Source organism: Bombus flavifrons, chromosome 8 (genome assembly GCF_040668555.2).
Source record: "Bombus flavifrons isolate JBK064 chromosome 8, iyBomFlav1_principal, whole genome shotgun sequence".
Lineage (NCBI taxonomy): Eukaryota > Metazoa > Arthropoda > Insecta > Hymenoptera > Apidae > Bombus > Bombus flavifrons.
The window spans coordinates 2,362,379-2,388,522 of NC_138449.1; the positions used below are offsets into that span (position 1 = coordinate 2,362,379).

Genomic DNA, 26,144 nt, shown 5'->3' on the forward strand with positions numbered 1-26,144 from the left:
TAGAAGACAGAGTTTCAAAGTTAAATCCCAAAGAAGATCCTAAGAGTACTGGGTGTAATGTTGTCGTTTGTATTTCTTTCAGACCGAGTCGAACGATTATAGGGAGTCGGTGGATCGTGTGGAGGTGATCAAACTGCCGGCACACTCGACAAACGGCTCTGCCTTACCAGCGCCATCGTCGTATACAACAACCACTAACGCGAGCAATTCGAATGATTCGGACGCGCCGCTGAACCTCTCACTGAAACCCTCGACGACGAGCAGTAGCTCGCCGATTTCAGGCAGTCAGCCGCTCAGTCAGCTCAGTAATTTAAGTCAGTCGTTACTCGCCTCCGATCGAACTTGTAAGTACTACATTTGCGCAAAAATTCAAATGATTCAAAAACATCAAACGATATCGCAACAATACACTATGTAATCTACAGTAATCATATACACTATGGAGTCAGTCAATAGAACCGAGCCGAACAATAAAATAATGTAAAGAATCGAAATAAATGTACTAGCAACGAGGGCTGTGAATAATGTTGATTTATGATAATCTACTGCAACTGAGAAAAACAAGATAAAAACTTCTATGAATGTTTTATCTTTTCATACTTCATATTGCACATATGAAACACTCTATTTTAACAAGTAACTTAGTAACTTGAAGATAAGTGTATTTGTTTTGAGTTAAACTGATTCTAATTTTAGATTTAGACTTTGATTTCCAGCTTTAGATGGATAAAAGAGGAACTTTTGCTATAACTGAAACTTCATTCATACCTGATAAAGTAATGTCACTGAATTGTGACACATAGATTGTCCATGAATGTTTGATGGATGTGTTGATATAGCTGATAAATTTGTGACAATGACCAATAAGAGTTTGATGTATATAGCTGCTCAAAATGTTAGAGCACCTTTTGCTTTTTCCACAAAACAAATTTTTTTATACATTTCTTTAAGAAATAAGAATTATAATTATAACACACAGGTTTCATTTTTACATATAATTAATTACAATCTTAACACTATAAGGGAATTATGAATAAAATAGTTATTTAATTAAGGACATCATTATTTCTTCTGAAATGTTAACATGCTCCAAACTTTTGAGCTGGAGTGTCATCCATCACGAACTGGAAAACAAATTTTAATGCAAAAATTACGAAGTTTCAAATAAAATTTTGTACCATATTTCGTATAAACCGACTGTTTCCACAACTAGCGAGAAGAAAGCCAGGACCGAAGCCTCGAAGGGTGCCACAGAATTCCGTACCGGTGCCAGCATCGCCGAGTCCATCCTTGGCGCAGCTGTTCGCTGCAGCGGATTCACCTCAACGACCGAGCAGCGGAAGCGAGGAGAGCGAGAGCGCCAGCACAACCCACCACAAAGATGGTCGGCCGAGAAACTTGGGCCGTGGAGTATCTAAACCGAAGAAGAACACGGTGGCCTCGCTGCTAGCTCAGAGTAGAGCTTTGGGAATCAAACCGACGCCCACTTTGGATCCTAGTGTGCCATTGTCTCATCAGGTCTCGTTACTTAGGACGAATATTCTGGCTGCTCAATTGCATGCCACTGCCACTGGCCAGACCGATGACAAGAATCAGGTAAATTTCATAGTAAGTAAATGCATTATGGAAATAATTTTTCGATTTTTTTTAAATGGGTATTTTCTTTGTTTCGTTTTACGCAATTTATAAGTTCGATGAGTCAAGCATCTTGATTTACTGATTTTATTGAAGCTACGGTTACAGTAGTGCTCGTTTAAATCTCGATAGAGTTGTATAGCCCAGATTCAAATGACTCATTCAGTATTATTGTTCTCTATTACTTATTTTCAGTGTTTTCAGCTTAATGTGATCTAATGACTATGACATTTACGGGAAATTTAACAGTGTACAGAATGCGCCTAATATAAAAACGTATCTAACAAAATGCTCAAAGTAGTGCCCTCATTATGACATTTAATTAATCGAACAAATGTCTATTTAAGCTCTATTTGTTTCGTCGCACTCATAGAAATATGCAATCTAGAGACAATGGAAAAGACGTAATATTTCTCTTACTTTTGCCAGATCTATTCTCTTTACTTGTCAAAGAGTTCAAGAGTACTCTTATGCAAAACGAAATTGCTACTAGTTTCGCGAGAATTGCAAATTATCAGAATTTAAACGAGCACCGCTACATTAATTTTCACTGTAAAAGTGAAATTTCAAGCAGATGGAGCATCACGAAGGAAGAAATACCGAAAAATCGAAGCGAAAACCACGGGCGCGGACAGTTTTGTTTTTTTTCACTTATGATTTTCCACTAAAACCATGCTCCCTATATAGCGGTCTTTGCAGGAGAAGATGAAGAACAAGGTGCTCGAGGTATCCGGTGAGGAGAGTAACATGGACGTGACGAGCGAGAGCGGCAGCAACACCGACGTTGTGACGGACACCGACGACGACAACGCGGATGGCGTGTCTAGCGCGAAGAGAAGAAAAGTGAAGCCTAGCGAGAGGGATCTCCAGGTGCCGCTTGAGCGTGGCTGGAAGCGAGAGACCGTCATCAAGGGATTAGGAAAGTCAGGGGTGATAAAGGGTGACGTGTCTTATTATAGTCCTTGTGGAAAGACGTTCAGGAGTAGTCCGGATTTGGCGAAGGTTAGTTCCTTTTCTTGAAAAGGATTTGTTTCTTCTCCTTTAATATCTTCGTTATTGATTTTTCATCCATTTTAATTTGATATCTTTTTCTCGTTCTTTTGGACTGAAAGAGTGTAGTTTATATATATATATATACGTGATTATGTTACGTTGGAATCGTGTTTTGTAGTTTTTGGAGCAACAGAATCCACCCGACTTAACGACGGCAAACTTCTCGTTCTCGTCTCGTCCGCTTGTGGGTGAATTCCTGCAGCCAACGATGGGTCTCGCGGAGGCGGAGTTCGTTAGGTTGGGCGCTCAGGAAGTTGCGAGAAGATTGGAGGAGTTGAGAGCCGCAGGTGGTTTCAGGGACGTGCGAACAAACAATCAGTACGAGAGGGAGAAACTGGCATATGCAAAAAAGCTAGCGAAAGAGGAAGCGCAACGACACAAGGAGCAAGCTAGGTAAATCATTGAATATCGTTTTAAATATAAATGTAACGATGTATGTCGATAAGGCAGTGTCTTCACTTCATTAACCCAATTCGTAATTCTAGTTTTAAGTTTCAACCCAGTTGCAAATAGCGGAATTACTTCGTTCTAGAGAAACACTTGGACCGCAGAAGGTTAAATATTTATCAATTATGTAAATGATAGATCAGTTGATCGAATTTCAGTTCACACAACTATGCCGATATAATAGGATAACTTATTTCTTTCATCAATGGAATTCGTAATTTGCATATTCTACTTTTTTTGTTTTGAAGTATACGCTTTGTAAGTTTGAAGTTTTCCTTTCTAGAAAAATACTATTCGGGCCACAAAGGGTTTAATACTTATCACGGTAACGATTGATCAGTTAATCGTGTTCCCGTTGCAGGCTCATCAAGGAGCAAGAGAAAACGGAAAGGCAGGAGGCAGTGAGGCGAGAGCGGGAAATTCGAAATCAACAGCTGCTCGAGGTAAGTTGAAACCCCTCTTTTATGACAGTGTTTACTTCCTTTTCACATTTTGTCTCGATTCTCGTTGTTTCATTCACAAGGAGTCTGTTCTCTCACTCTATTTGGGATACCTATTACGTTTTTTTGTATTTTGTCCACCTGTCGTGCGTGTCGCATGCTCTCTGTGTGTGTCGTATTTATATTATACATATACATATATGTATATATATATATTATCTATATCTATATACGTATATTATATATACATCTATTTGTACATTATATATATACATACATATATATATATATACTTCTCCAGTGGATATATTCTTGTAAAACTCCAAAAACTTTTATATACTCGCATATATGTGAAACCCCCTTAAACCACCCATTACGTATTCCAAACAACCAACCAAAAACAAAAAAAAAAAAAAAAATGAGAAGAAACAGAGAAAAAATGTCCCAGGACACACGAAAACCAAGAACCCCTATAGACGATCGAGAATCGCTAGCAATAGTGACAGGAGAACCCAGCATGTCCTCCCAGAGTCTCTTCCAAACTAATATACTATACCAACAATTTCTCCACCTAATCTCGTACCCCTTAGTTCCAAAGTTTCTTTTTTTAGTTTTGTGTTCGATACATTTTTCTGTTCGTTTACGCACCTCGTCGCCAGTGAGCCGAGAACGCGTTTCTTTTTAGTCGTTTTCCATCGAGGATCGTTTGTGGCTGCATCTCGCTTCCGGGTCCTCCACACGGCGAGAATCGACCCGACAGTCTTTGGGTTTCATTGATGAGAACCGCGATGAACCGTGCAGCTTTCATAGAGAGAGAATGAGCGAGAGAAAATGTACGAGAGAATGGGAGGAAAGAACTGTCGAGAAAAATCGAGACCGCCATGATGTCGATGTTTGAATTTCCAATTGCTTCTTTTCCGCTTTTTTCTATATATTCGTTAAATTTTACATATCGTTAGAAGCATTTTAATTTTACAAATTCTGAAAATAGATATTAATTGTAACAGTTACAACAATTTTATTGGGTAATTGAAAATTCTTAACGATTTAGCCAAACTTGTATAGTATTCTCAGTATAGAAACAGGATATAACTAAAAGTAGACTAAAACGATATTGTTCTTGGCGAATATAAAATTGAAAACATCGATGTTTCCGGTGGTTTTGATATTTTTAGTGGATAATAATTCGCTCCACCTACGTGTCGAGATAGTCTGCCCGAGATGTGTTCCCATAGTCGTGTACGTGAACTCGATGATGCATAATTCCCGGTGCTTTTTGTGTGCGCTGTAGACAGTCTCATATATATCGATCTTTGTCGTCGTATAGTTTGTTCTCACCTGATTTCACATAGATCGACGGCGAATGATCGTGTGAGAAGTTAGATTAATCGGTTAGAAGCAGAATCCATTTAGATTAGCTTCCTTTTCTCGAACGTATAGAACCTGCGCCCTGGATCGTGTACACGACTCGATTTCTTTCGTTCGACAGACAAAACGCGGAGAAGTTGGTAGACATATTTAGCATGAAATAGAGGGAATATGAAGGAAAACGACAAAGAAAATCGACATGTACACGATCTCGAGAGCGCAAAGGGAAAGCGTACTTCGCCCGGAAAACTTCTCCGGTTGTTCGAATACCAGACGAAGTTCCTTTCTCGCTCGTCGAACATCGGTGAAAGAATGATTCGTGGTGCGAGAAATCAAGTTTACGATCTCGTGAAATATCCTCGACTGTGTCGTCGAATATTTTCGAGGATTTTTCCGCGGCGAAGACCGAAAACCGACGCGAGTAGATACGCGACTGTAGAAACTTTAATAGCCCATCCATTGTGATAGCTTTTCCAAAAGATATCCAAAGTGAACGGAATATCCTATCGCCCGAGGAAGCGAGACACACCAAAACTACAGACCAAACCCCCATCGAGACCTTATCGCCCATTTTCAATCACTCTGTCACTCGTTCGCTCATTCGTTCCTTCGCATTCACTTGCATCCACCTTCACACGCACTATACATCACATACGTGTCCACCTTGGTCCCCCTCTGTTGAAAACACACGCAACACGCAGTTACCCCGTGCAGAGCAAGACGTTTTGAGGAGATGAAAGAACGTCAGCCGAAAGGAGAGGGAAACAGAAAATACATACATGTAATTAACCAGCTGAAACGCGGCCTAGGGATGCCCAGTTCACTTGTATAATCGATCCTAATCGATTTTTTTCCCTTCCACCTATGTTTCATTTTATTTCTCTCTACGTTAGAAATCATTTTTGTTACACCGACGATCGAGGGAAAAACAAAGAGTCAATTTTTATGTAGAAAATACGACGAATACGGTATAGAATAGAGAGAGAAAAAAAAAAAAAAAGAAAGAGTATAGCGTTGAAGAATCGTAAGATCGCTGGTGTAGAGCCTCTTAGTTTGTTCTGTTCCAACTTTCAGTTGGTTACGAAGCTCGAAAAAGGCTCAGCCTATCCTCTTCACAGTGAGACCACGCTAGAAATCCAACCACCACCTACCACCACCATCACGACCACTACCACTACCACCACGATCATTCACCCAAGTTGCTCAAAACAATTGTTTACGAACGTCCTCCTCGAACGAAGGACGGGCCACCGTCGTCGAAAAGAGCGACGGGTATCACTCGCACGCGTACCACCACGTAATCACGTACCGCCGATTAACACGATCGATTATTGGGCATCCCTAAACCTACAAACGCAGGGTCGAAAGCGGCTAGCGTTCACGATCAAGCAGAAAATGAAGATCATCCAAGAGATCGAACGCGGTAAGAGCAAGAGCGACGTGGCGCGCGAGCTGGGTCTGGCTAGCAGCACGGTGGCCACCATTTGGAAGAATCGGGAAAGCATCGCGGAGAGCTGGAGGAACCGCGACATGATGCAGCACTCTGATGTCGAGGACTCGGTCGCAAAAAAGTCCGGCCTGTCCTCATCATCGTCGAATTTGGCGTCCGTCACGTCGTTGGTGACGAACAATACGGTGTTAAACACCGTCAACACCACCAACAGTAGCACCACCGGCACCACGTTGCCCACTGCCATCGTGGTGGCACCGCCACAGGTGCAGGTGGTGCCGCCGCCACCACCACCGCCTCTCCCATTGCCGACCACCTCCGCCACGGTCGTCCCGTCGACGTCGCAACCGACGCAGCTCTCCACACCGCCAATCTCCAGCACCATGTCCACAGGCACCACCACCACCACCAACGCCAGCATGGACAATACTCAGCAGGCCCAGACCCAGACGCAAAGTCAGGAGCTTCTGGAGGTAAGATGTCGTATGACGCCTCCCGACCCCTCACCGAAATACCCTCAGATAACTCGAGAAAAATCGAGTTACCAACCCCAAAATTCTCTCCGCCCTCGATCATCCCTTTCAGGGGAACCTTCCATCGCGAGTCGCGTCCTCGAGGTTTTTGCTCATGTTCAGATGGAATTCACGATGGAATCGTGGTTGGTGAGGAATCCATAAGCAGTGATTTTTTGATTTGGAACTTGATTCAAAGTTCTTCAATCAAATGACACTACTGTAACGATGGTTCGGTGATATTGAAATTTTCCAGGGAGTCGCTTTTCTTTAAACAACGTTTCGCTCAACGCGAGTCTCGTTTGATATAATTAGAAGAAAATGTATTGGTATATTTAGCGAAAGCAGATTGATTCGTCGAGTGCGAAATTACTTTCGAACTGGAGCGTTCCCTGAAGAAGTTCTTTGCCCGAAGCCGGTTTCCGGCACCGCTGCCATTCTTTCCGCGAATCTTTTGTCCATTAGTTGCACTCTCGATTAATTGCTTTCGAAGAATCCGCTGTCTCTCACCTTTGCCTCCATGCTCGAGAGTCCCCCAACCCGCTTCGCGGGACGCGAACTGCATTCTACGATCCTACATCGTCATTAAACCCTCATCGACTTCATGTTCACTAATGAGCGTTACCGTCGTCCTTGTGATTTCTTCGTTCAATCTCCTCCTCCCCTTTTTCTCCACCGTCTCCTCTACATTTATTTTTTTCTTCCGATTTGCACGAGGACCCAGACGAAGGACCTCTCGAGGTAAGACTACGATTGCCTGGTTTTCTATGTCGTCCATCCCATTTTTTTTGCGATCGACATCTTTTCTCTAACCTCTCTACTCCATGCCCAACTTGCTCCTTCGATCATTTCACCGTCTCTACTCTGTCCATTGCTAGATTAAGTGTATCACGATGTGACAAATCAGAGGTAAGATATTATACTCCGTCTCTTTCAGACGTTTCTCACGCCAAGTATTTCACATGAACCATATTCCGCGGACCATACCACGTGTTCTTTTTTTCTTTTTTTTCTTTTTTTTTTGTGTGTGTTCTCAATCGTTTGCATCCGGCATTTCTACATTGATCATCTGTGAATCTTTTTTTATATATTTTTTTTCCTCATCATCGACCTTCTTTATGTAGTTTTTTTTTCATTTTTCTCTGTTCGCAATTTACACGCGTGGCTCCCTTTAATTAACGAATTCGGGATTTTTGTTGGTTCTCTGGAAACAGTCTGACCAAGTCACGAGTTTACTCTTATTTTCCCGCGTGCTGGTTCACATGTTCTCTTCGCTTGTCTTTTCGTTTCTTCTTCGTAGTGTCTGCAATAATTTCTAATCGCTCGAACGATGGTCCGGGTTCCCTTCGACGAACACTTGTCGCGAGAACGACGCCTCGTACCGGCCACCATCGTGTCGTTTAACGTTTTCAGATTATCTTTTCTCGGTCGGGATCGATGGGCTTTACACGCGACACCGTCGTCTGTTTCTTATTAGGCCATCAAACTTTACCACTCGAGCTGTTAAACCGTTTGCTCCCTATGGTCGCGTGTGCTCGGGATTACTCGCGATGGTTTTACCATGGAAATTCGAAAGGCTTGGCCGAACTACAGAGACTTTCTCTCGAGATTTCGAGACGATGTAACGAGTTGAAAAATGCGATGGTCGAAGGTACGAAACAGGTACACGAGCACCAGTAGCCACGTTATAAAATACCTGTGCATCACGTAGCGATCGAATGAAAGAGGACACACCACACACAGCCGCACACATACTCACACATAACGCGTGTGCACGTGCGCGCCAGCGCGTATATAGATGCACACACAGTGCTTTTGTAGGGTCAGAGACGCCGGGTGATAACAATATCGACATCCCTGGCACACGCCAAATTGAGTCCGTTTTTCTTTCTCTCGGCATTTTTTTTTTTTTTTTTTTTCAAAACGCAATAAACGCGAGAAAATGAAGTTGGAACTGTTGATGGGTTTTGCAGGGTGGTTCACGCGGTGTCGCTAACGTGAGAATTTTTAAAGTTAATGGCGTAATCTGGGAGAGGATTTTTTGATTTAACAGAAAACGTGATATTGTCGAAAGTAAGAACATGGTTACGTATATGTACGTCTGTCTTTTATTTTGATCGAACTCGAAACAGAGATATCGAAAATCATTAAAAAGGAATGTTCATGATCATTGAGAAATAAAAGAAGTTTCCTTTGAACGTCGATAATTTTGATAACAGAACACGTCGTGCGAATCACTTTGTACAAGGCAAAATGAATCGTATTTAATCGGTGGAATTAAATCGTCGAAATAAAAGAGAGAAATTTAGTGGAATTACTTTGGATTTTCAAATATTCAAACGACTGTTCGTATAAGACAAATCGCGTTATATCGATTACAATAAATCGATCTCTTTAATCGGTCATTTGGACGCATATTTTGAAGACGGTGCTCAATTCGGCTCGAGTGCCATGTGAAACGAATCGTCGAACTTTTCTAGCGATTTACTTGACACATCGGAAAGAAAGTTTCGAGATTCGACGTCGATATTGTGACGAAGATTAACACAGTATGCGTAGAAGACACAAGAAACCTTCTTTTTTTTTTCTTAAATTACACGTGAATGTACAATATCTGCGAAACTATGACGATAAATTAAAAAAAAAAAATATTGTAATACCGACTGTCGCAATGCTATCCTGTGCCTAGCTTCTCCTGTCACTATATATACAAGAATAACAGCTAGCTACATGATTATCCAGCATGCCATATTTTTTTCAAATTTTTACGTGTTCTACCCGATTATCGAGTACCGCTGCCCGTGCAAATCAAGCGCTTTCTTTTCCTCTCGCTCAACAATTTTCCTTTTTTATTTTTATTTCGTTCTTTTTTTATTTCGTTCTCTCTCAATTTTCTCATTTTTTTTTTCATGTCTCGTTTTATTTTTTTCGCCCCTCTCTTTATTTAAAGTCGAGGAAACGCTGTCGTGTGCAACATATAATATTATCTACTCGATTAATCGTACCTACGCTCTCTTTATAATTATCGCTCTTTATTATTACCGTTGCCATTATTCTAATTACCATTATGATTATGAATTATTATATATCGAATACCGATCACGCTCACAGCTATTAAGAACTCTTTGTAATTTAAACAGGCTACTGTTCCACAACACGTTCTAATTAACAAATACTCTACTATTTTTATCAATATAGCAGCTTCAGCGATTAATACGACTCCGATATAATATCACTATAATATGTGCATAATACATAAGGCGAGTATATATGCTTGGCTCCTGCATGCGCTCTCTTCCTGTTTCTCTTTCTTCTCACAGTTTTCTTCTTCACGTTCTTCCTCTTCTTCTTCTTCTTCTTCTTCTTCTTTTGATCGCTTCAAAAATTTACTCTTATACTCTCTTTTTTAACACTTTTCCACTTTTCTACGTTATTTTGTCTTTCGTCTTTTTTCTTGTACAAATTATGGTGGTGGTTTACAATATATACATATTTATATATACATATTACTATTATATATATTATATATATACACACTTTTTATATATATATATATTTATATCAATTAAATATTTCATATGTTGTCTATATATTTTTCTCTCTGGTAGTTGGTGAGAAGCTTTTGGTTTCGTTCGATAAAACCTCAACCTCACTTCTCTTCCATGTTCCGTTTCGTGATCCGTGCAGTCACGCGGTTTCCTCGCGAACACGGAACACGTCGGTTTGTTTCGACTTTTCTGCTTGGCTGCAGTTCTTTCTCTCTGTTCGTCATTTCCATTCTTCTTTGTTTTTACGATTTCTCTTTTCTCTCACTCTCACCACGTTATATCTGTATATTATCATCACGTTTCAGTTTTCTTCTTTCTGTCACGAGATTTTCCACGAACTAGCATGCGTACGATTTTTCACCAGTATATTTCTTTTCTTTCTTTGTTTCTTGGAAGATTCCGGTGCAAGAGATTTCCGTCGAGAGTCCCGTGACTCGAACACACACCGTTTTTATGTGTGCAATTACTTCTGTCCTCGTAGTTGTTTCCAATTTGTATCTCGGTTTGATCGACTTGTTGACCAATTATGTAGGATGTTACAAAAAGAATTTAAGATTCAGTGTATTTGCAGTGCATATTCACTCAAAGAACGTGGAATCGGTATAAGACTCAAAATCGATCATCTCGATGAAAAGCGGTAAAACCTTTTTTTATGTTTATTAAAGATGTTCGATGTGTTTTTCTTTTGTTACTTCGATATTTTATGAGTTCACGTACTTTTATACGTATGAATTTCGTGTGTCGTAATAGACGCGTATCTTTAATAGATCATTGCCATATCGACCACGTTATTAATCAACAAGCTGCAAATGTTTATGCAAATTATCAAGACAAAAGTTTCTTTCACCTATTAAATACTTTTATATTAGATATTTTATATATCTTTGCACTGCGTGTATTTTTCCATTTTTGGATAAATGTATATAAATCCGCGGTCGTTACAAAAAAAAAAGAAAAATCCAAAACATTTCGATCCATCTCTCACCATGAATTTAAATATTATCTTACATTGGTCGAAAAATGTAACGAATACAAAACTCGATATAACGTGGAAAGAATTAACTTTGGCATTTATATCGAGCCAAGTCTTACATTTTCTTTGTAACTACCTATATTTGGATTACTATTCTCCGCTCATTGGCATATTCTTATCGATTTGTACGTTTATTCATTCATCAAGAAAAACGGATTCACCGAATTACCATGATTTTGATAAAATCGAGAAGGTTTACGTCTCGAGAACAATTTTTTATCAGCGGATACTGAAACCGACCAAAATGACGATATCGAGCCTCGATTGGAGAAATTAGAATTTAGACACGCTAGATTAGACGCTTATCTCCCTGTCACAGACTCTGCTAACGTAGTCGAGTTCGCTTGTACACTGTAGTAGCGTTTGAGTTACGAATAGCACGAAGAGATCGAATTTTCCACCAAAAAAGATCAGCAGACCTCGCGAAAGAACAATTTTCAATGAGAATCTCCGGGCTTCTGCAGATTTTCAACATAGAAATTTTAGACTTTGCAGAGAAGAAAATTTCATAGAGGTACACGCGGTGCACACGGTATCTAAGAAGAGAAACGATCGAAAAACAAAATACGATGAAAATATTTCAACAGAAAAATAAGATCTATGTGACAGAACTTCCTATATAATTCTTCTTTTTGTTGTTCTTTTTTTTTTTTTTTTTATAAAATAAACATCCAATAAGATCCTTCGATTAGTATAGATATTAGCATAGATAATAGTATAGATAATATCGCGTGATTGTTGGTGAAAAGAAAAGAAAAAAAAATAGAATCTACGGAAATTCCCCCCGTGACAAATCGAAAAAAAGACAAAGGAAAAATAGACGATCTGTGAATTTAAAACGGTAAAACTCCCCCGCGAAGGTCGAGAAAAATAAGAAATCAAATTAAGCAGAAATGATTGTATAAGTTTGACCCTCCAAAAAATAATGATGGATGCGAGTGACGTGTGTATATGGCATGTGCGCAGGCTCGGAAAAAACGGCAGGAAGAGGTGGAGAAGATACGACTGGAAGAGCAACAACGGAAGCAACAGGTAATCCTAAAATCGTTGTTACACGTTAGCCTGATTTCTCTAAACCGTAACGTCCCACTCCGTATTTTATCCCGTGTCTGCAATTTATTAAAATGAAAAAAAAACCCCGACCCTGAAATTGCCTAACTTTATTCGAGCTACGCTTTATTTAACGATAAATTAAATTCCAACTTGTTACTCGACTCTTGCTTTCCGCTGTAGACTCGATTACGAATTTTATAAAATTATCCTCTATTTCAGCGTATTTCAAAAAATTTGAAAAAATTTCAAAAGCCTGTTATTATTAATTCGTGGAACGAAATTGGCGTTTCATTGGCACGGAAAGTTGTTCTCCAAGCGGGATGTTGTTTGTCATTAACAATTTGGTCATAGGAATTTCCTTCTTGCTCGTTGAACGATCACACGTTTTGAGTCTTCTCCGTTTTTCCCTCATTTTATCTTTCTTTTTCTTCCTTCCTATCATTTCGTTATTTTGTCCCGTGCGAAAATACTTGTGTCTCGGCAGCTTCGTTAGTTGCTTTTTAGAAGAACGATAATTAACGAACGAGAGAAAAATGACTACGAGAATTCTCTTGTGATTTCCCAGGAACGAGAACTGAAGCGGCAGCAGGCGGTTATGCTGAAAGAACAGGTGAGTGCAAGCAGATTTTCTATCATTTTCAAACATCATTCTCGCGTATCGTCTCATTGCTGTAGAATAGATGGTGTGTGTGTGTGTGTGTGTGTGTATTTTTATTTCTTTCGTAGAGATATTAGCTTCTGTTTTTTATATATTTTTGACCTATACAATCAGCTTACGTCCATTCGTCTCTCCATTTACTAATCTGCTAAGCAATTAAATATTCAATTATATTATCTGTTCATTTTTCACTTTTATCATATTTTTATTTCTTTTTCTTTTTTTATTTCAATTAAGCATTCATTAATTGTTACTTTTATAGATTTCGTTTTTCACTGAAATCTTTACATCTCTTTCAATTTTTTTATATTGTATTTTTTTTTTTCTAAATTCTTCATTTATTTATTTAAAAATTATTTCATTTGACTTTGATTTTCATACGAAAGCAAAGCTACACGACGGTGAGGAGACGCAGTTTTCCGTTGTTTCGTCATTTCCACAGACACACGCTACGTCACACTGTTCTGTTACATATGTGTTTGCTTTTTTTAGTTTTCTGATGTAGCATTGTAATTTCGTCTCTGTGGTTTCTTGAACGTAGATTTCGCGGCACACTGCCGCATCTCTATGGTTGCCTTGAGTTTTCGTTTCCGTTCGTTTGCGACACAGGCGTGAATTTGGTCTTGGCGTAGCTAAAATATGGAATTAGACGATCCACTTGAACGTAACGTAATTACGATTCAAACTACGTTTTTTTCCAAAAATAAAATCTATATTTCAAAATGTCCTTGATCGACGTTGATCTAAATACAATAATCGCGAACTATGGTCACTATGATGAACACAGATGTCAAACAGTCTTTTTTATATGATTTAAAAAAGAAATTCTTAAAAAGGCAGTTGAAAATTTATTTCTCATGAAAGATTTAATTTTGCAACGTGATTATAAGACGCGTCAAAGAAACCAAGATGTACTGTTAGTTTTGAGCGCGTAAAGTTAGTTTGAGCACTGGTGGACTGTGGATATGTTTTGTGCCGCAGATGTACATGCAGGAGCTCACCAAGCAGCGCGAGATGCTCTACACCGTCGAGCTGGTATGTCTCATACCCAATCTAGTTTAAGATGACTTCCTTAAAACGGAACGAATCGAATTTTCATCAACTTTAAACTCGTCACTGTCTACATGAAGAAAGGAGGAAATAAAGAATAAACCACGGTCGATCGATTAAATCCTAATCCACATACGATACTTTTTCATAAGCCAATAATTTGTCAAATTTGCGGATAGTCTTACTGCGAATTTAAATTGAATTATCGCTTTGTTATCATTTTATCAAGCTTAATTATGGCAAATTATATAGTTGTATTATGGTAAGATTGAATCGATAGCTCGCTAGTAGCTGAGTAGCGGAAAGGTAGACCGGCTGACGAGTTCAAAGTTATCAGGTTCACTTGTGCATCACTAGTTGAAATTAATCTGCACTCCCAGATTATTCTCGTCGAGAATCGTAGATCTGCCACGAGTTATCGATGATTGAAATCGCATTTGAAAAATAATTTCGCCACGCGAACGACACTAATGCTTTTCGAGAGATCCACGTTCACTAACCAGTCCCTCGGTAACGATGTTTATACCCCGTCTCAGTGATATCAGTCATTTTGCATCCTAAGACGCTTCTTTCTCGCTTCGTTCATATCGATATAAAATTCAGATGCTTGCATCTCACGTAATAATAACAAAATAACGAATAAAATATGTAGAGAAATGGAAAAGAAATATCATACTAAATAGAACGCTGTGTGGACATCAAAGCGCAGTGATCATTCGAAAAATAGTAGACGAAATATCGAACAGTGTGGTTGGGTAAAAGAAGAGTTTTGTGCACGTTATTTTTGAACAAAACCAAAAGTCGAATTGCCACTATCGAGTTTGTAGCTTTCTCTGAAACCAGTATCTTTGGAAACGGTCATAGAGTTTGTCGTAGTCCGTGCGTGTCAAAGTTGTGCTGCTAACGAGATCTTTTAAGAACAATTTTCTCTGCATGGGACGCTCTCTGTTCTATTTTATGCCTTTCCTTCGTTAAATTCCTTTCCTTGAATACTTTAGGAGAGAGAACGAAGGAGACAGCACATGACGTTGGTTCGAGCGTTGGAAAATCGACGAAAAATGGAGGAAAGAGAGAAGAAACGGTTAGAGGCGAGAGCCGAGAGAATAGCGACGAAGGAGAAACGAGCTGAACAGAGGAAGGTTGAGATGGAACTGATCGAACAGATCAGAAAGCCTGTCGAGGACATGGAGCTAACGGGTACGTCTCTGCCAAGCTTTTGTTCCTCAATTATAGAGCTTCTGTGACACAAGGTATTTCTCTGTTTTCAGATCACAGACCACTGCCAGAATTGAAACGACTACCTGGTCTCAAGCTGTCCGGTCAGGCGTTCGCAGACATCGTGATGGTGTTCGAATTTCTGCATAATTTCGGCGAGACTTTAGGCTTCGGTGGGTTTAATTGTTCATTGGTTATGGTGATCTTTGATTTGGAATAATTTCTCTGAAACAGATTATTGATTTACCACGTAAACTTCCGTTACGTTGGTTCCTTCTTCACTAGGATACTGAACAATTTGTTCTTGACACTAGAACTTTCAGGCTGATCAAACGACTGATTCACAATTTCCTGACAAAATATGTAGATAACATTTCTCTGGTATTACATATCTTTTTATGTATCTTTCGCTTCGATTTCTTTGGTTACAAGTTTTATACTTTAATCTTCGTTAGTTGTAATATTAGATCGACCAAAGACATGACTCCCACATCTTTTAAAATTTCCATGCATATAAATCATTCTATTCTACTTTTGGAGCATTAGAATAGGAGAGTGAATCAATTTTTTTCTTATTATCAATGATCTCTTTGAATTGTGCGTCGGAAAAGATTTTAGACAATTCTAAAGTTAGAAGTAGATTAATCATTGAAGCGTTACTGATCGAAATCGTTGGCAACCTTTTATTCGTGAGTATTAATCGCACATAATTCTATTAAAATTTATTCATCATATAATCTTCACTCATTCAGATATGGAATCGCTCCCAAGCCTAAAAAGCCTTCAACTTGCGCTGCTAAACGACGAGGAAGCTGAGGAAGAACTCCTTTCCGTGATGACACATCTGTTAGTATGCGCGATCGAGGATCCAGGAATCCCTCAACCAGCAAGGCATACAACCGGTCTTGGTCAAAGCTTACGTCAAGCTGATATAACGCACGCTAACATCAGCGAAGTCTTACGAATCTACTTATACGCGAACGCGACAGGAGAAGTGAAGGCTTTGACAGGAGTATGTCTGGAACGAGAGCGTGACAAAAAATTCGCAGATCATCATCAGAATGGCGGTGACTATGCCTCGACCTGTTCAGGCAAGAACGCCCAATTCTACGAACACTTGCACAACAACGAAACATGGAAGATGTCCGAGAGGCTGAGGGACAAACCGTTCCTGGCCTTGAATCCCACGCATAAGGCGCAGATGCTCGCGTTTCTCTGCAACGAACTATTGCAGAACAAGGCTGTGATCCGACAGATCGAGGGTAGCTTGGAGACGGTGGCTCAATTGAGGAAAGAGAGATTTGTATTGGATACAAAAATTAGGAAGTAAGTATTTTTTTTATGGTAATACTTTGATATATACTACCACTTGGCGTTACTATACTTTTATGTAATTTATACTATCTTAAATATTCAAATAATTTGGTCGCCTTGTACTAACTTTGCTTTGAATTTTTTCCAACGTATATAAATTAATGATAAATTGTTAGTTAGAAGCAACACTTATTAACTTTCCATGGAATCGTTAGACTATAAATTTACATTACCTAGTGGAAAACATTTTATCAGATCAATGATATTACTACAACAATGATACTACTATATATCAATAGTGATTATGATGAATAAAATCATTGCAATTTGATTTATCGGTAATCTTATAATTAAAATACATTTGGTTAAAGGTAAGAAAGTGTCCAGATACTGCATATCTTTGTGATAATGATTGATTCTTTTCCATTTTTTTTTGTAGATTGAGGCAGTTGCATAGTCGAAAGGTTCGAATGGAAGCAGTTGGCGTAATCGTTAACAAAACTGGAGATACTATTACGATCGAGAAGAAAGAGGTTGACGAAGAAGGTAACACGACGTCGACAGCAGTGGGAACGACACCCACTCCTGATGAAATTCATCACGAAGACGAGGTTGAAGACATGTCCGAGAATGAGAGCGAAGGAACTCAGCCCGAGGAGGTAAATTATATAGTTGAATAAATTACAATTTAATAAAATACAGTTGATTGCTCTATTCTGAAAGATGGTTTAATTCTCTTGTGCGTAACTTAGGAGGAGGACAAAAATCTGTCCGGCGAAGAACTGGGTAAAAAATTGGATAAACTGTTGAAACAGTCAGAAGAACAATTGCAGAAATTGAACAGCTTCTCGAAACAGCTACGAGCACATATATTTGGACAAGACAGATACTGGAGAAGATACTGGGAGCTGGCATGCGCTGGTGGCATCTTCGTCGAAGCTATGGAAAGCGCTGAACCAGAAATCCTAGAGTTGCAGGCTGAACTAGACGAAAAGTACAAAAACGTGTCGATGGAGGAAAAATCAGAAACGAAGCAGGAGGACACCAAAGTCGAGAATCGCGAGAACGAAGCTCCTAACGACGTAAAGAAGGAGAAGAAATTCAATTCGAGCGAGCAAGAGGCCGACGTCAAGCCTTTGGCGGACAAAACGAAATCCGAAAGTGAAGATGTTAATTGCAAGAAAGAACCTATGCAAAACTGCGAGAATTTGGCGAACATGAAGGAAGAGAAAAAGAATGATTTGGATAATTCGATGACCGATGCGAAGACCAACGTCACGTCTGAAGAGATTAAACAAGAAACAGAGATAGTTAGTATGGATGTCGATATCAAAGAAGAGACGAAGAAGGAGAACGACGAAGCAGATGAAGACATGAAACCAGCGGTGAAGATAATGGAAGATAAAATCGTCGAAACAATTCCAAACGGTGATAAGTTCAACCATGTTAACAATCTTCATAATGGAAAAGAATTAAACGGCACCTTTATATCTAGTAAGATTGTCTCCATTTACTGTTGATGTAAAGTATTATTAAAGACGTTTTATTAATGTGCTTTACGCTAATAATTCCAGATAATAGCAACGAATCCAATTGGTTCTCGATTTTACCTCGCGACACTTGCGATACTCCAGGACCAAGTACCAAGCAAATATTTGGAATAGCCGAACCAACCGAACTGAGAATACCAGTGTTCCCTCCGCCGGCTAGTCCAAATTATGACAGGTGCGACAGTCCAGCTCCTTTGATTTTGACTCAAGACGAAGCAGCGCAACTTGAGTATTTGAAAGTGCATGGTTTACCACCCCCTGGAGAAGCCAAACCAGTACCAAAAGGTAAGTAACATATGCTAGAACTCTAGCTAAAAGACATAACTAAAAGTTATGTTTAAGATAAATTCTTAAGACTAACGTCTCTCTTCGTTCATATTTAGATTTGAGATATGGTTGGTGGAGAATAACGGACGTAGACACGTTTCAAGAACTATTGGAGCACCTTCATTCTCGCGGTGTTCGCGAGAAGGAACTGAAACGTACAACGTGGGCGACCATGGAATCTTTCCTAGCTGTTACGGGCAAGATCAACGTGGACCCTGGTAACCTGACTGCTACCGAACTTCAAGCGACACCAGACGAACCCGACACACCGATTCCAAAACCAGACAACCCGGCTGACTGGAGTGAACAAGTCGCATTACGGGTAGATGCGCAGCTCTTGGAACAAGTCGAGGCTCTAGAAGATAAAGTTGCAAATGCCAGCATGCAGATCAAAGGCTGGAAGTTACCTCCACGAGCAGGAACCGAAGAGGCAGAGGAAATTGAGAAGCTGAACGAAATGGAGAAAATTAGCGCGGTTGAACAAGCTCGACAAAGGTTACTATCCCTGGAAGCAGCTATTGAAAGGAGATACTTAAAACCACCGTTAGGCGTTTGGTAAGACTATCTACTAGTATTTAGGCCTTACATATCCTAGTTATCTTAATTCAATATTATTCTAAAATTTAAATGTTTTTCTGTCTGTATTTCAAATTTAAATATTTCATTTTAAATTATAGTACTGGAGATCCAAATCTAGCGGCCTTAAAAGCAGAACAAGCGGCCGCTGCTAACGCAAATTCGAATAATTCGGATCAGAGCAATCAGACCCCGATACCTCAAGAAGAAACAACTCCAAGAGGGCTGAACAACTGGCGAGAAGCAACGGCTCGAGCACACACGTCCGCTCAGCTCGCCATGGCGCTTTATATGTTGGAGGCCAGCATCGCTTGGGACAAGAGCATCATGAAGGCTGTGAGTCTAACACCAGCTAGAAACTCGGTCTGCGTCAAGCTACGAAACCGCTGCGTCTCACTCAAAGCTACCACTCAATACAATCAGCTATTGACTACTTCTCAGGCCTCTGTGGGTATTCGCACTAACTTACTAACCAAAGTATCCTTTTTACTTCCTGCGTGACTCTTTCGTCCTTCCTTGCACAGTGAACCACAGAGAACATTATCGCTTTCGATGATGATTGGTAAACGTTCAGTCAAACGAAATGCTCTTACCGTGGTGTTTTCCAATAATATACATACTTACATACGATATTGTAAGGAAGTTTAATACGAATTAATGGTAATTTTTATAAGTGCGAATAATGCGGCAGCCATAGTTGTAAATTAGCGAAAAATCAAATATAGAAAAATTAAATTATTTGATATGCTTTCATCATTGTTATTTGAAATAGTTTGATATTTTATCAATTCTTACAAACTTACAAACTGAGTTACTTTAAATTGCTATAATTTGAAAAATGAATAATACGTTAACTAGTTTAATGGTGGTTAGAGTCTAACGTAACGGTAGCATGCAAGAAAATATGCCGCTTATCATCTACTCATTTTTTCCTTTATTGCTTCATATTTTTCCTTTTGTAGAGTAGCTTCGATGTTTAGTTATAACGACTTTATACTATATGCATAATCTAAGCATCGAAATATATCTATTATTCTTTTATCCCTACTCGCCATTTATACTCAATCTTAATCACATAATAAATTATAACAATGACGATATGCACGACGCGAACGGAATTAAAATGCTTTACTCTCATTTCGTTAATTAAACATTCCTGAATGTTGATTTATCCCACTTATTTATTGTATTCTTTGCTTATTAACATTTATTGCATCCACGGGGTTTAGCTTTAAATGCTTGAATAACAAAACGCTGAAACATTAAAACTAATTTACCCCGAACAATGTGTTTTAACATTTTAAATTGGAAAATTTTCTTTTTCTGTTACAGAATTGTCAGTTCTGTCATAGCGGAGATAACGAAGACAAATTATTACTGTGTGATGGTTGTGACCGCGGCTATCATACTTATTGTTTCCGTCCAAAAATGGAAAACATTCCTGATGGTGACTGGTAAGAAATTGTATCTTAAACGTACAAGAAATAGTAAAAACTCGTTTTGTAATTAAACGATTGTAAATACCTTAGGTATTGTCACGAATGCATGAACAAAGCTACAGGGGAACGAAACTGTTTGGTATGTGGAAAGAGGGTTGGTAAAAATTTAGTGCTATGTGAACTCTGTCCACGGGCTTATCACACTGACTGCCACAATCCTGTTATGCCAAAAGTAAGAAATTATTTTATCTATTGTTTACAAACCATAGAATGTATTGAGGCTTTCCTTGAATAAAATATCTTTATCTGCTTGATTCACGTGTATACTTGATATTTTCAGATGCCAAGGGGTAAATGGTATTGTTCTAATTGCCACAGTAAACAACCAAAGAAGAGAAATAGTAGTCGAAGGAGTCATACCAAAGGGGCAGGCACCAGAGAAAGTGAAAGTTCTGATCATCCACCAGCTAGGTGATTACGTTAAAAAACCAAACATTGTCAACTCGCTGATTTAACAACGTTTCATACGAAGTATACAGTAGGGAAAACAGCTACGAAACCATGACTCAATAATTATAACATTGTTCAGCGAACGTATACGATAAACAAACAATTTCCGCTCGAATATGAAACAAAAAAACCGCTTTAAAACGAACGAACATAGAAAGTATACACTGTTCTCATGCGATTATACCGACTTATATCTTCGACTCGTATCGTACATACTCGTCGAAAGTTATTGTTGTAAAGAAGTATTTACTCCATACAGGGTGTTCCACGATAGGTTAATCGTAGTTAATGTTGTTCTTCTACTAACTAAAAAGCAATCATCGATACCCTGTGAATATACCATAGCGTCAGGTCCCTTCTCGTCGGGGGACACCCTGTACTTTGTACAGCGTGTTACGATCATCAAGTATGGGATGGGTATTTTCTTAGAAAATTCGTCGTAACGGTAGTGCTGCCTTCAGGTTCTATGATTACTCGAAAATGTATAATAATAATAATAATAATAATAATAATAATAATAATAATAATAAACCATAGAAGGGCAAAAAAACGGCGAGAGAGAAAAAGGGAGACCAAATATAAACGAAAGACAAAGAGTCAGAAAGACGAAATGTTCCATCGAGAACAACGTACCCGTCTCAAGCAGAAAAAACACGCTCGAGTCTTAATGCATTCGTCCAGAAGCTTTTATGACGGAAAAACCTCCTGCAAACGAGAAAGATAAACGTGCAAATAATTTCTGTTGTTTTGCGTCGCAGTCCAACGCCGTCAACGGCATCGAACACACACGTAGAGGACGTCAGTTCATCGGAACCGGCAACCCCAACTGCTTCGCCACGGAAGGAGGGAAACAATAGGACGCTCACGAAGAAACAGCAACGAGAGTTGGCTCCTTGTAAGGTGCTACTCGAACAGTTGGAGCAACAGGACGAGGCCTGGCCGTTCCTCTTGCCGGTGAACACCAAACAGTTTCCTACCTACAAGAAAATTATTAAAACACCCATGGATCTCAGTACGATCAAGAAGAAATTGCAGGACTCCGTGTAAGTTACACGCGTACCAACGACTACTAGTTAATTGAACGTACTCTCTATTTAGAAATGCCTCTTTCCCTAAACATAAAAAAAAAGTAAACAGTTCACCTAAGATCTCTAGAAAAAAGCTCTAACGTGATCGTCAGCTTCAATCCGAACAAATTGGAAAATTGCCGAATATGTTCCAAAGAGTGCTTCTCGATACAGGTACAAGTCTCGCGATGAGTTTTGCGCCGATGTCAGACAGATGTTCATCAACTGCGAGGTATTCAACGAGGATGACAGTCCCGTGGGGAAGGCTGGACACGGGATGCGCAGTTTCTTCGAAATGCGTTGGACCGAGATTACTGGCGCACCACCTCCACACCCACAAACGCATAGCTGAGGCTCGGTTCGCTCTCGCAACACCTGCAACAGTTTTGCCCACTTCTACTACTAGAGGATAGATCCCTCGACATAGAGTATCATTAGGAATCGTCCAAGAGACTAACGGCGAGTCCTGTTTTCTCTGTGCTCCGTCGGCCTCGTTCTAGCGGCTGACCGAACAACTTTAATACTAATAGAGAGAAAACAAAAAACAGTAATAGGAAGTCCACGAATACGGGTACATCTTCGTATGCGTCGCGTTACGTACGTGTTACACATTCGCCTCTCCTCATCTTATGTACTCGTTACTCACCCGTAATCGACGCTCGCGTGGCTGCTTCTCTCCTTCTAAGTACACACATACCTTAATACTCGAAACTAATCTAATGGTGACGAACGTCTTTAACGGCTCGTACTTCCCCTCTCTGTAGCATCAATGGCGAACTAAAGAAAAAAAACCGCGATGTTGCAAGAATTATATATATATATATATTCGTCGAGATGCCTCTGCTGAACGAAACTCAAGTCACGTTTAACGAACAACATAAGGATTGTTAGTAGGATCATGAGAGAAGTTATAAAACTTATCATGGCCGGAAGCCGTGATAGAGACTTTACGATATAGATTACATTTTGTGATTCGGAGCTTCTTAAGATCGGCGCGACTAAAAACACCCATGTATGGGAACGAATCTACTCGTTCGAAGCCTCCAAACTCCCTGCTCCCCGAGTAGAAATGAAACACAATGCAGATGGTCACTGTACTTACTGAATAAAACGAGTAAATTTTTGCCTAAGCAAACAAGAATGTAATTTGCAATTGTATTATACGGGCTTAGTGCCGATGTATCGGCAAAAGAAATATTTTGCAAAGTAATGAATGTGAAAAGAAGAGGTATATATAAATATATATAAATATATATAAATATAAATATAAATGTATAAATATGAATATAGTGTATATGTATACTATATAGATAGTCACGTCACACGAACATGCAACACACATACACGTAACACTTCTGCCCACGAAAACGTCAGCACGATAAGGGTAACATTTGCTGTACAGTAAGATATACAACAGAATGACGAAGTCAATCTTCCAATTAAGGACGGAGTTAATGCCATTCCACGGATTCTTTGTCCCTTTCTTTTTATTAATTCGCTTTTTACTTTATTTATTTATGTTTGAATCATGGGTGAACGGAAATGAGGCTTATTTGATTGAATGATTGCACACAAACAGAATATCTTAATAACTCGACGTGAATTTTTATAAAAAGAAATGTAAATCTCTTTACCTATGCCAAGCGAAACTTGATAAGTAATTTGCAAGGGAGAATTAAACCTATAAGACATAGGATAAAATAAAATATATGAACGTTCGAAAATGTAGTCTGTTAAAGTCTGAAAGTGAATGGTTTTTGTTGATTAAGTACGTTTTAATAAATCTGATTTAGTATGTCTAAAACTAGTGCTACAGTAACTCAACTGATATCATTCGGATTCAAATATCATATATGAAAGCAATATGAATTAAAAATTCCATTTACCTTAGAGTGAACACAGTACAACTGTATGCGTTGAATGGCAGTCGCTTTTAACAAAGAAAGAAAAAAGTTATAAATTTTAAAGCAAGGCAATGGACTATCATGTTCACGTTCTTTTTTTTTTTTTTTTTTTTAACAAATTAAAGCAGTTTTATCCTACATGGTGCGTAGCGTTACACTGTGAAATGTAAGCGTCGTTGAATTTTATCCGCGTCGAGTTCCGACAGGACCTCGAGTTTGATTGTTCGTAATAATAACGCGAGTTTTTTAAGCGATAATCGATTTCTCGATAGGATTACAATAATGTAATATCTCACACGCAGTGTACCCGGGACGATGAAACAACCCAAACACGTTTCGAAACGGATATCGTGCGACAGGGCGATGTAAGAACATGCTACGTATGAATGATGGTGTCGGTAGTAAGTCTTGGATTCATTAGATAAGCCGCGGTACCTTCGCAAATGTGACCATCGCACGACGATAAAACGATTAACACAAGAACATTAATGATATCTTGTTTTTTATGTAATTGATGTACATTATTGCTCGTAATAGCGGATAATTATGTAATAACAACGGTTAAAAAGAGAATAGAGAAAGAAAGAGAGCGAGCGAGAGAGAGAGAGAGAGAAGTGGTTCGGCCGTAGTGATATGTGCTAAACATTCGTAGTATGTAAAAGTATTAGCTAGATTATAAAATGCCGCGTGAAAACGACTACAACGTGAATGACGATTAACGAAATATGCAGGGTGCGGCTGAATACGCAAAATGGATGTATTGTCGTCCTGACATAGTCTAAGAACGATCGGTAACAGTAAGATCGTAACGAGTAAAAACGCGCGTCTTTTTATTATCACTTTTTAATTTCATTTGCAGTCATTACGATTATATTAAATGATTATATCATTTTCGTACTAATTCTTTTATTTCCGCAAATCAATATATATGTACGTCTCGGTATTTTTTTTTCTTTAGGACGATCGTTGGTTTTCACAATGATAAATAATATAAAATATACAACGTTATATATTTTGATACGTGAGCGCATTGTCGGGGCATTTCGCGATCTTACCAAACGTTCTTAGAATGCAAGTCGACGTAAACGTATGCGTGAAACATGTGTGTACATCACTTTATGCACGCCTTGCACCCTCGTATTATAGTCGATGCATTAGACATCTCATACATTCAGATACACCACCAATAACAACAAGAACAAATAATTTTTTAAGATTCAATTATTATTTAAATAGTACAGTTACATTGTTAGTATGAATAACGACGCTTTTTATACGAATTTTAGTTTTTAATGTCGATCTTATGATATATTATATGGTATAATGATAACGACAATGGTAATAACAATAACGATAAACGATATCGATAATGGAACAGATTAAAGAGAAATTAAAAACTGCGCAAATGAGAAAGGAGAACACGAAGAGAGAACGAAAGAAAAGGAATGAGTGAGAGTGAGAGAGCGAGAAAAAGAGATTATTGGAAGCCAGAGTGTGTGTTTAAGCTAGATGATTGTCTATAGTATAAACGAAGGCATACAGTAGGTAGCCTCGATGCTATTTAAACAGACTTAATTAATGTATTGCAAATGAATTAATAAAGTGTAAGCGAAGCGTGTATCTGTACAGTGAAATCTTTTTTTCTCAATTATTTCAAAATGCTTGAGTTTAGAAATCGAAACGTTCTTTTATGTTATCTCTTGTTACTTCGTAATTTGTCAATGACTTTTTTATATCAATATGAATAGACATCGAAGCATTTACAATTTTTTTTAATACATTTCTTTCGACACATTTTCTTTAAAACACTTTCTTTAGTACATCTTTAACATGTTAAATACTATGGCGTAAACTTATCAATGGCACATGGCACATAGAGCTCAGTTCAAGTATATATTTAAATTTAAAAGAGTCATAATCGTAAAATTTCTGATACTTTCAATATTCTAAATAATAATATTCTAAAATACTCTAAATGCAACCTAAAATACTTAA

At 38.7% G+C, this 26,144-nt stretch overlaps 1 protein-coding gene across 18 annotated transcripts in view; it reads left to right on the forward strand.

Annotated features, from left to right (window-relative positions):
- The window catches only part of LOC138182894 (bromodomain adjacent to zinc finger domain protein 2B), a 31,176-nt gene extending 5,409 nt beyond the window's left edge, over positions 1–25,767 (forward strand). For 3 of the 18 annotated variants that reach the window (XM_069119244.1, XM_069119238.1, XM_069119241.1), the window contains 23 exons: positions 83–344; positions 1,214–1,608; positions 2,323–2,637; positions 2,807–3,081; positions 3,497–3,578; positions 6,303–6,866; positions 7,623–7,646; positions 12,453–12,518; positions 13,105–13,149; positions 14,179–14,232; positions 15,246–15,444; positions 15,516–15,635; positions 16,215–16,788; positions 17,216–17,435; positions 17,529–18,270; positions 18,351–18,611; positions 18,710–19,208; positions 19,331–19,676; positions 20,562–20,683; positions 20,759–20,900; positions 21,009–21,139; positions 21,937–22,221; positions 22,420–25,767. In XM_069119244.1, the coding sequence (XP_068975345.1) occupies positions 83–344; positions 1,214–1,608; positions 2,323–2,637; positions 2,807–3,081; positions 3,497–3,578; positions 6,303–6,866; positions 7,623–7,646; positions 12,453–12,518; positions 13,105–13,149; positions 14,179–14,232; positions 15,246–15,444; positions 15,516–15,635; positions 16,215–16,788; positions 17,216–17,435; positions 17,529–18,270; positions 18,351–18,611; positions 18,710–19,208; positions 19,331–19,676; positions 20,562–20,683; positions 20,759–20,900; positions 21,009–21,139; positions 21,937–22,221; positions 22,420–22,597 (5,901 nt within the window). In that variant the 3' untranslated portion in view covers positions 22,598–25,767. The remainder of the gene's footprint in view (positions 1–82; positions 345–1,213; positions 1,609–2,322; positions 2,638–2,806; positions 3,082–3,496; positions 3,579–6,302; positions 6,867–7,622; positions 7,647–12,452; positions 12,519–13,104; positions 13,150–14,178; positions 14,233–15,245; positions 15,445–15,515; positions 15,636–16,214; positions 16,789–17,215; positions 17,436–17,528; positions 18,271–18,350; positions 18,612–18,709; positions 19,209–19,330; positions 19,677–20,561; positions 20,684–20,758; positions 20,901–21,008; positions 21,140–21,936; positions 22,222–22,419) is intronic. The other 15 variants (XM_069119247.1, XM_069119240.1, XM_069119239.1 and 12 more) reach the window with 15 other exon arrangements.
- Positions 25,768–26,144: the final 377 nt, after the last annotated feature.